Source organism: Schistocerca piceifrons, chromosome 7 (genome assembly GCF_021461385.2).
Source record: "Schistocerca piceifrons isolate TAMUIC-IGC-003096 chromosome 7, iqSchPice1.1, whole genome shotgun sequence".
Taxonomy (NCBI): domain Eukaryota; kingdom Metazoa; phylum Arthropoda; class Insecta; order Orthoptera; family Acrididae; genus Schistocerca; species Schistocerca piceifrons.
In genome coordinates this window covers 570,752,649-570,764,064 of record NC_060144.1, presented here as the reverse complement: position 1 = coordinate 570,764,064, position 11,416 = coordinate 570,752,649, and the positions used below count along the sequence as shown (strand labels likewise).

At 42.4% G+C, this 11,416-nt stretch overlaps 1 protein-coding gene across 1 annotated transcript; it reads right to left on the bottom strand.

Annotated features, from left to right (window-relative positions):
- Positions 1 to 1,363: 1,363 nt before the first annotated feature.
- LOC124709085 lies at positions 1,364 to 2,596 on the bottom strand. Its single transcript, XM_047240733.1, has one exon. The coding sequence runs from the start codon at positions 2,594 to 2,596 to the stop codon at positions 1,364 to 1,366; it is 1,233 nt and encodes a 410-aa protein (XP_047096689.1).
- Positions 2,597 to 11,416: the final 8,820 nt, after the last annotated feature.

Here is an 11,416-nt window from a genome sequence, read left to right as displayed (position 1 = left end):
TATAATCTGGCTCGTAAATTTCTGTCTAACCATTATATAACCAATCTGAAACCTTCCAGTGTCTCCAGGTCTCTCCCATGCATACAAACATTCTCTCGTGATTCCTAAGCCAAGTGTTAGCTATGATTAAATTATACTTTGTGAAAATTCTATCAGGTGGCTTCCTCTTTCTCCTAGTCCATATTCACCTACTACTTTTCTTTCTCTTCCTTTTCCTCCTATCGAAATCCAGTCCCCCATGACTATTAAATTTTCAGCTCCCTTAGCTATCTGAATAGTTTCTTTCATCTCATCGTACATTTCCTCAATATCCTCCTTACCTGCGTAGCTAGTTGGTACGTAAACTTGTACTACTGTGGTGGGTGTGGGTGTCGTGTCTATCTTGACTACATAATGCGTTCACTATGCTGTTCATAGTCGCTTACCCGTGCTCCTACTTTTTTACTCGTCATTAAGCCTACTCCTGCATTATCCTCCTGCCACCAAACTTCACTAATTCAAACTATATCTAACTTTAACCTATCCATTTCCGTTTTTAAGTTTTGTAACCTACCTGGCCAATTAAGGGATCTGACATTCCACGCTACAATTCATAGACCGCCAGTTTTGTTCCTCCTGATCACGACGGCCTCCTGTGTAGTCCCCGCCCAGAGACCCAAATGGGGGACGATTTTGTCTCCGGAATAATTTACCCAAGAGGATGCCACCATCATTTAACCATACAGTAGAGCTGCATGGCCTCGGCAAAAATTACAGCTGTAGTTTCCCCTTTGCAGTACCAGCACAGCATGGCCTTTTTGGTTTATGTTACAAGGCCAGATCAGTCAGTCATCCACACTGTTGCCCCTGCAACTACTGAAAAGGCTGCTGCCCCTCTTCAGGACCCAAGCGTTTGTCTATCCTCTCAACAGATACCCCTCTGTTGTGGTTGCGCCTACGTTATGCCTATCTGTATCGCTGAGGCAGGCAAGCCTCCCCACCAACGGCAAGGTCCGTGGTTCATGGTTCAAGTACATCATCATTTACTGCAGTGAATGCTTGTTTACACTGGCTATTAATTTTGTGAGTCAGTTAATTACAGCCATGTCGCGGGCAGTAGGCACTCGGGTTCACCTATCACCTGGCATAAACTGTTTGCAAGTCGTCTTCGTTCGAAATATCCGATTGCATTCAAATTAAACGAGTTGTAATACTTCGATGATAGGATGAGGAGCGAACGAGATTGTGAATTATGTTCAGATAAGAGGAACGGTAAACGAATAAAACATATGCGCTTCTCGTGAACATGTGGAAGATATTTTATTTGTTTATGGAATTGTAGGAGAACATGAACATCCAGTCTCGAGATAAGTAGAAGTCCACGCTAGCTAGTATAATTATCTTGTAACCAACCCCTTGCATCATAATCTCGGAGGGTAATTAATAGTTTTTTTCGATACATTTCACTCGAAGAAAACGTAGGACCAGAATTCTGCATGTCATGTGCAGAAAACTTCTCATGGTCCTCGGCACAAATTACATTCAGTATCATCAGTATGTGTATAATCTCTGTCGGGGCGACCCTGTCGATTTCCTTCCTAAATTCTGCTTCCGTGAAGTCTTTCGTGTTGCACCCCAGTTTCTTCAGCCAGGTCACAAAGCTCTCATAGTAAGCACCTGTTAGTTGATCGACACTGTTTCCAACCAGATCGTGTCGTAGGCTGGTATACAGGAAAAATACGAGGTCTCTTACAGGTGAAGAGTAGGTCAGAGTCTGGAAGTCAAAAAATTTAACGTCCGTTGGTTCCTCACTGTCCTCGTACCGGAAGACCATGTTGTTAACCCACAGGTCATTGTGCGATAGCGAAACAAATGGTTCCACAACTTCTGCCCAAAGTTTTTCGAAGTCGCTCATCTGTTCGCAAGCAATTTTCACTTTATCACAGTACGGAGCGACCTCTGGAAAACGGCTGATGTGTTCCACTATAGCGTCGATGATACGCTTCCCTTCATCTGGCGGTATGCTGTCGAATTTACACTTGCCTTCGATAACGTCTTTAAATACTTGTGGTTTGAGGAGCCTGAGAGCGACAGCTGACGCTTGGAACTGGGCGATCTTCCTGACCAGCATCCTGGCGTGCGGAAGGTCGAGTCCGGTCATCTGGTCTGCCATCCGGTAGCCGCTGGAGGCCAGGTTCTCCAGCAGGAGCACCGCGTTGTCATCGGCCGCCATCGAGTCGTCGCCGGCGCTGTTTACCTGCGATCCGTAATACCGTGGCAAAGGGTCGCACACTTCCTCAGCCGGAACGCCCCTCTCACGCTGCAACTTAATTAGTTCGACATTTACGGAGCGGTACGCGTTTATTTCTTTTAAAAATGTCGTCGCGCTACCGAAAACTTTTTTCTGCATTTCTGTTGGAGGCATGAATTTGCCGACAAGGTCCAGCGTTTCACCATCTCGCAGATGCACCTGAATACTCAGTAGCGTGCTTCCGTAATTCTGGCCGACCTTCGTCAGACGTTTCACAGATAAAGTTCGCACGGTGCCTTGTGGCAGGCCGAGCAGGTGATCAAACTTCGCAGCGGTCACAGCCTCCGTCCACGGAATGTCCTCCATCGGAAACCTGAAATAATATTTGCAAATGTTTACCTTCGTGATTTTGACAGAATTTCAGAGAAAATACATTCTTCAACATACTTTATAAAAATTTATCAAGTTTTTTTCTATTTTTGTTTTCGTGGCTATTTCACTCCCTTCGCCCTGCCGTGGTGGTAAACAGGCTGTCAGCAGTAGCACTTAGTTTTGCTCTTCGGCCAGTGTGGGTTAAAGTATGTGAAAGTGTTTTACGAAATTTTAATAATATCTTAAATTACATATGGTTTATTGTTGATGTGGTAGCCATCAGTCCAGGAATACAATAGGTGTGCATATGCTCATGAAACACAACGGCTGTAGTTTCGTCCCGCGTTTAGCCGTTTACAGTACCGACACCGCAAGGTCAGGTTGGCTATAGCTATTAAGCCAGTCGTCCATATTGCTGCCTCCGCAGCTGCTGAAAAGGATGCTGCCTGCTTTAGGAGCCACTGTTAGGTTGGCTACTCTGCTGATACCCCCCTGATGCTGTTAAAATATCAAAGACCTTCTTTGAATTTTTCTGGTTAAGCTGACGCTGACTCTTGTACAAGTACGATTTGTGATGGCAAGCCGCGCGGGATTAGCCGAGCGGTCTAGGGCGCTGCAGTGATGGACTGTTTGTCCTTAGGATACTTTAGGTTAAGTAGCGTGTAAGCTTAGGGACTGATAACCTTACCAGTTAAGTCCCATAAGATTTCACACACATTTGAACATTTCTTTTGTAATGGCAAAGCGGATGGAGGAGGACGACAGCAGTAAAATCAGACGAGGACAGGGGATACTGCAAACAAACTGATAAGGGCTGCATGAATTGTCGTATATTGGAGAGCGATACGGAAATGTTGGAAAAAGTTATACGGGTTGAGTCTTTCACAGAAGAAAGCTACCAGCCACTACTGACCACGCTGTTTATTTACGCAAATAGCGCCGCAACAGGTCTAGAACCGACAGCTTTATCTTCACATGGCTGGCCATATCAAAATGCACATTTTTTGGAGTTTACTTAAGTTTGTGGCTCTTTATTGCCCCTTGCTGGGAAGGATTCTTGGGAAGGTGCTGCCGTACGGTAAAAAGCGATGTTAGAAACGATCTATTTAAACGTAACTATCCTCCATAACGATCGGACATATTGTAAAAAAATTTTAAGACTGTGTAGTTCCAGTTATATTTACGTAGGTCAAAAATCCCACGTTATTCTACTGGAGTGTTGTTGTCTTGCATTCACGAAATACTGTAGAGAGCGTGCAGTACTTACGTGATTTGTATACAACCACATTGCGTAAAACACCACATACAGCCAGCAAAAAGTTTTTGCCACATGGGAAATGCACACAAAGATGGAGATATCGCAGGTAAAACAGTGGCAAGTAATTCTCTCTCAGGGATATTACGATATAAACATTCATTTGACAGTAGCAAATTAACAAGGAATAAATGTTTCATTATATGCATTTAACATTCAATGAACATTAGTTACAAACAAAGTCAACAGATGTAGCAACCAGTTTGTTAGAAGTGTTACTTACAAGATATTATGTGAATATTCAGATATACACAGGGAACAAACTAAGAGATGAAAAATTAGTAAACATTACGACAGTAAAATTATGTTAACATATAATGGCAAGTTGACAGTATAAATTAATTTAACAGTTGTATTAATGTGTGTCTGAACATTCTGCTATATTTTAATGTTGCCTTTATATTCGATTACTTACTGCATGTTGTTATAAAAAAGGTTTAACGTTTATCTTTGTTTTGAATTGGAAAGCATGTGAGTGAAACTTTACAGAAAAGCCTCTGTGTATCACAGTACTTACATATAGTTAACTATCATTTCGTAAGAACTGGTACTACACCTGTTGATTTTATTTGTAATTAATGCTCCTTGAATCTCAAATGAACATAATGTAGCGTTTATTCTTTGTAAATTTTCTGCTGTAAAATCAATGAATGTATTGTAATATCTCTGAATGAGAATTTTTTGACGCTGTTGTATTCGTGATATCGCCATATTCACATTCATTTTCCAAGTGGCAAAAGAGTTTTGGTGTGTGTGTGTGTGTCTGTCTGTGTGTGTGTGTGTGTGTGTGTGTGTGTGTGTGTGTGTGTGTGTGTTACTTTACGCAACTGATTATATACAAATCGTATAAGTGCCGCAGATATTCTACAGTATTTCGTGAGTACAAGCCAACGTTCCAACAAAATAACGCGGGATTTTCGACGTAAGTAAAATATAACTACAACTTCTCAGTCTTACATATATGTTTACTCCAGTCGCTGTAGTGGATAATTACTTTTAAAAAGGTCGCTTCTAAATGTGCTTTTGTACTGTATGACGCCACCGTCCCAAAAATCTTTCACCACAATGTGAAATAAAGAGCTGTCTTAAGAAAAAAAACTTGTCGGTTCGAAACTGGCCACGGCCGTATTTTAGTCAGGTAAATGAGAACGCACAAAAAATGCAATGTAAAAAATGCCTTGATGTCAGGTGAAAAGGCGTGTGAAGTAAGAGCAATGTGTACCTTGATCTTCGATGAAATGTGAATAAAAGGTGTAACATTAGTTTTGGAATTAACCTGATCTGTTAGCAATTGTATGGCTGTGTAGTTGTTAACTTTACAGTATGTTTTATAGTTGTGTTAAACTCAAACGTTCAATATCATATTAAAGCGAACTGTGGATGAATAAAAAAACTTACTAACCTGACACAACTAACAAATTAAATAAATTTCAGACTGTTTCTGGGGACATGCAGGAAAATCTAAAACAAAAGAAAACAAGACCATATTACTTGAGTTCTACAATGCTGTGCTCCCTCTTTCTTGTATCCTGGTAAAGATGAGTACTGCAATGGAGTGAGAAGCAGAGGAGAAGAAATCACATCTCTGTGCATGTGAAAGATGTTGCGAGATTCTATAAATTACACAATGTAGTTATTTATAAATATCTAGAAATACAAACTCGCATTGTGTAAAAATGGACAGAAACGTCAGGAAGGAGAAACAGTTTTATATATGGACCACGGCAATTCAGCCCGGAAGTTTTAATTAATAAGGCGCCGGCCGTGAAAGCATACATGTTACGATCTGTAAACAAATTTTCATAATATTCTTTATGGATATCCAAAAGCTACAACAAAGGCAGTGGCTGGAACAAGTCTTTCAAGATTAAAAATTTCCATCGATAACAAAGTGATAAAAGAGATAACAGACTTCATGTGTTTGTGCTGCCATGTTTTGTAGTTCACAAACCAAACAGACATAGAGAAGAACTTAACAAAGTATGATAAATTAACAGTGTGTTAAAAAGAAACTATGATAAACAAATGAGACAAGAAATAAACATCTAATTTACAGATCAATTAACGTTTTTAAATGCTGTCTTTGACGTAATGACGCATTGTCATCGTACTCATTACTAATCGATGGCTTCTGGAACCTTCGGAGGAGCGTGCATTTTCTCTGCGGAAGTCTTGTCCTGTAGTTTAACGACAACAATGCCCTGTCGCTAGTGGTCACGCACGCGCTGTCTTGGCCTAGGCAGAAGAGACCGTGTTGAACTTTTCATTCGTAGCGCTCACGCACTGCCGAGACGCGGATAAATAATGTGCAGAATTTGTTACAAAAGTGGGATAAATAGTTAAAAGTGTTTCGTCGGTTCGTAGAGAAAGGTATTTCAGTTATTTCTCGGAAAGGTGGTACGGGGGAGGGGGGCGGGTGGATTAAGAGGTTGATTCTGTGTCGTATTTGAGAATCAGTATTTGTCATGGAGGAACATATTCATTGGAGAACACGAGTGAAAAAGGCGTCCATGATCAGACATTACTTTACAATGAAATGAACATCCTTAGCTGCTTGCAGGCTTTGACATAAGTCGGGCACTGTTTGTGCATTCGCACAGAAGAAGAAGATGGTCAAGTGGCCGGTGAGCCTTAAGTATATATGTACGAAGATGGTATCTGTTCTTTCGGACATGTCAGAAAGAACAGATACCATCTTAGTATATATATAGTTAAGGCTCACCGGCCACTTGACCATCTTCTTCTTTTGTGCGAATGCACAAACAGTGCCAGAACTCTTACGGGAATCGGCAACGCGCCGCGAGTAATGAGTATAATGGGCGGGGGCACTACGAATGTAGTGCGGGACAATACGTTGAGAATGTGGGTTTCGCGGGAGGCGCGCCAGAGATAAATCCCTGCAGTCGCGCTATCCTCTGTGTCCTCGGTGGCTCACCTGGATGCCGGCACGGTAGCTCAGCGTGTTTGGTCAGAGGCTCAGCTGTCATCTGCAATAAAAAAACTGAGTCAATCGATCAGCAACGAACTTAAACGGATGTCTTACGACGTCCGCCCCGAGCAGATGCAACGAACAAAATGAACCCGGTCGGGGGCATATATTTTCATGTCTCCGTTGACGTATGTCAACGCTTGTAAGCAGCTTAGGGTGTTCATTTCATTGTAATTTCATTCTAACGAGCTGCGTGGTCACCGATGGTATCTGTCCGAAAGAACAGAGGCATTGTTAGCGAAGTGTATCTTTAAGGCGACCTGGACGCCATGAGGTCCAAAAAAAACATTGGATTTTTTTATTTAATAAAATTCTGTGACTCTTCCTGACTATAGAAATACGTGTTTTATGTGTAGTGCCTCATCATGTGACCGTGTATTTAACCACTCCACATCGTTAACAGGCCAGAAAATGTAGTTTAACTGCAGCCGTAAATTTTTGCAATAAGCACGTTGTTGAAAATGAATAACTTACGCCGCAGCGAAGAATGGTTGGGCTTGTAAGTTCGCCAGGCAGCGCTTAAAAAAGCAAGTTGAAACATCTTACTTAAACGAATGAAATATTCGTTGTAAATAGTGAAAATCTATTCGCCCTTTTCCACGAGGATCGTTGGTTGTCTCGGAGTGTGTGTGTGGCACACGGCGCCGCCGCCGTAGCCTCTTCCTTCTGCCGGGGCAAGGGTGACAGCCGGGGCGAGGAGGTGGCGCGGTGGCCGCAGTAGTGCTGGGACCTGCGTTAGCGGAGACGCCACCGCGCCACCTCCTCGCGCCGGCTGTCCCCCTTGCCCCGGCAGCAGCAGGACGCTGACGTGGAGCGCGCGGGGCACAAGCGCTACCTAGCCTTCTCACAGCAAAACCCATTAAGTACCAGTGTCCTATTTTGAGAACAGAGCACATATTTATTTATAAATACACAATAAATTATTAATTTGCAACTATTACTGTCCTACGCCATTTGTTGATGCTTTTTCTAACAAATGTATGCTTTCGGGAAATTGAAGGTTCCTACCATTAATTGGTTATTGAATACTAAGGCACACTTTTCGTTATTACAGTTATTTACTTTATCGACGATTTAGTAATATTTGAAATATGTGGCAAAGATCTTTTTGCGATTATTTACAGTCAACACTGTGTCTTTAAAACTACTTGCATTGTTAGCTCAGAGAGCTATCTATATTCATTGTTTTCCATTGTTATAAAATTTGGTGTACTCGAAATAGGACACTGGGGCTTGGGTGTTATCATTCAGTTATTTGTATTGCTGCACGTTAGAATATGAAACTCTGCTAATGCTGATGTATTTTCTTTTTATAACGTGGTAATTTTACCAGATTTTGGTGCTGAGGTAAGTAACGACCCCTCATATATATATGAAGTTACTTTGAAATTTACAGTGTATTATGTAAGTATATTAATGAATATGTTACCCATTAGTAAATAATATAGTTCCAGGTGGACAGTTTATCCGAGGCAAGCCTATTAGATTTGGCTATAAATTGTGGTCTCTTTGTGGAGCAAGTGGCTACTGTTTCAAATTTGGTATATACTGTGGAAAGGATCCAGAAGATACTGCAAGGGATGACCTACTATTGGGATCAAGAGTAGTCCTAAACATGTTGGACACCATTGAAAAACCCGAGAATCATTGTGTGTACTTTGACAATTTCTTCACTAGTAGAGATCTTCTGATGCATCTGAGAAATTTGGGTTTTCGAGCAACTGGGACTGTCAGAGAGAATCGAGTCGGTGACTGTCCACTACTGAGCAGCAACGAACTCAAAAAGACAGTTCGAGGAAACTATGATACCAGTTCGACAGGAATGGTGAAGTCTTATTTGTTCGATGGCACGACAACAGATGCGTCACAATTGGTACCAATTTTGACAAAGTTGAAACCTTTGGGAGCAGCTACGCAGTACAGTAAAACAAGCAAGTAAGAAGACACAAGAGCAACAATCTGCCGTTTTGAAGTCGTATAATGTGTACATGGGAGGTGTTGACCACCATGGCTGGTTAGTTGGAAAATATGCGGCGGTAATTAGAGGGAAAAAATGGTACTGGGTCCTGTTACACGTTTGCTGCAAATGGCCCTCGTAAATGCCTGACTCTTCTACAGACTAGTACATGGGAAAAATGCACAGGATTTACTGGATTTCAGACGTGCTGTTACAGTTACATACCTGAAATTGGACACTGGAAGACCGAATATTGGACGTCCAATGGAACACCCATCAAGTCAGTTGAGAGTGATACCAGACATCAGGTTTGATGGAATTGGTCATGTGATTGACAAAAGAAGCACGCAAAGATGTGTAAGAGCTAAATGCAACGGGAAACCAAAAACATATTGTGTTAAATGCCGTGTAACACTGTGTGTGAAGTGTTTTGTACCATTTCACAAGAAATAAGTAGTTAAGATCTGAATACAGTTTAGTATGGTATACGATACTGTTAGATACCAGTGTCCTATTTTGAGGACGGCCATTATATCAGCATGTATAAATATTCTTTGGCTATTTTTGTACTTATTGTGGTTCATATACTATGTACATTATAATTAAGGAATAAAAAATTCATTTAAAATAAATTAATTTGGGACTTAATGGGTTAAAATCGTTTTCAATTACTCGACATCATCACACCTTTTCGTGCAAATCTGGCAATGTTCCTACCTTTTTCAAGTATCTGTAAGAGAACTTTTCAGCTTTCTCAGCTTTGTATCCCAGTGGCACACTGCACCTGCAAAAATTTAACGCACAGCAACCAACCTATTTATCAGTTTTAAATGGTGAAAAGAAGAAATAATCTTTCCGTTCATAACTAAAGGAATGTGTAGATTGCTTATTTTAACTTTGCCACACCCACTGAGACGTCTTCGTGGACCTTGGGATGGAGTTACCCTCTGTCGTAATACCACTTCATCTAATGTGTGGAACCTCAACCCCAGGGCATCACAGTTGGCAACGGAATGGCAAGTTCCTTCCTGCCTGACGCTGAAATCAGTCAGGAGGGGTCTGGCAAACCCAATGGTGCATGTCCACTGAGCCCTGCCTCCAGCGACTCTGGACTTCGAGCGCCCCCTGCCGTCGTAGTACAGGGTGTACATAAAATCCGGGAACACTTTCAATTGCAACAAATTCGTTACGACAGGTTGCTTGTGGCCGGCAAAGAGAAGCGGACGTCCCAGTGTGAGTGAAGTGAATGTGGAGCGCATACGAGAGACATTCATGAGGATATTGCTATTTGGACATGTTGCAGCAGTGGCAGATGCCTCAAATGCAGTCGGACTCTCCGTTCATCTTTCAGCAGGTTGGGGGCTCCACGCCATTTTCATCGTGAAGTTCGTGGGTACCTGAACACGGAGCTGCCACACTGGACTCACATTCGGGAGGATGACGGTTCAATCCCGCGTCCGGCCATCCTGATTTAGGTTTTCCGTGATTTCCCTGAATCGCTCCAGGCAAATGCCGGGATGGTTGCTTCCCCTTCCTTCCCTTAACCGATGAGACCGATGACCTCGCTGTCTGGTCTCTTGCCCCCAGAAACAACCCAACAACCAACGGAGCTGCCGCATCGATGGATCGGCCATGCTACAGAAGGGGACAGCTGTTTCATGAAATGGCCTTCCCGATCACCAGATCTCACTCCGTGTGACTTTTTTCTGTGAGGACACATTAAAGATATGGTGTATGCGCCGCCTCTAGGACGTGATGTAACATAGCTCCGGGAGAGAATACGGGAAGCGACTACCACAGGCGACGATGCCATGCTGGGACGGGTATGGCAAGAATTCGATTACCGTATTGATGTCTGCCACATATCGAATATTTGTAAAAAGAACTTTCAGAGTTTCTCTTCAAAATGCAATATGTATGACATCTGTACAGTGTTTAGTTCTTGTGCAATAAATAATTGAAAGTGTTCCCGGACCTTGTGTACACACTGTATACAGGGTGTTACAAAAAGGTACGGCCAAACTTTCAGGAAACATTCCTTACACACAAAGAAAGAAAATATGTTATGTGGACATGTGTCCGGAAATGTTTACTTTCCATGTTAGAGTTCATTTTTTTACTCCTCTTCAAATCACATTAATCATGGAATGGAAACACACAGCAACAGAACGTACCAGCGTGACTTCAAACACTTTGTTACAGGAAATGTTCAAAATGTCCTCCGTTAGCGAGGATACATGCATTCACCCTCCGTCGCATGGAATCACTGATGCGCTGATGCAGCCCTGGAGAGTGGCGTATTGTATCACAGCCGTCCACTACTCGAGCACGAAGAGTCTACATTTGGTACCGGGGTTGCATAGACAAGAGCTTTCAAATGCCCCCATAAATGAAAGTCAAGAGGGCTGAGGTCAGGAGAGCGTGGAGGCCATGGAATTGGTCCGCCTCTACCAATCCATCGGTCACCGAAACTGTTGTTGAGAAGCGTACGAACACTTCGACTGAAATGTGCGGGAGCTTCATCGTGCATGAACCACATGTTGTGTCGTACTT

Excerpts from the sequence above, each read along its gene's own strand:
- LOC124709085 (XM_047240733.1), bottom strand. The coding sequence starts at position 2,596 with ATGGAGGACATTCCGTGGACGGAGGCTGTGACCGCTGCGAAGTTTGAT.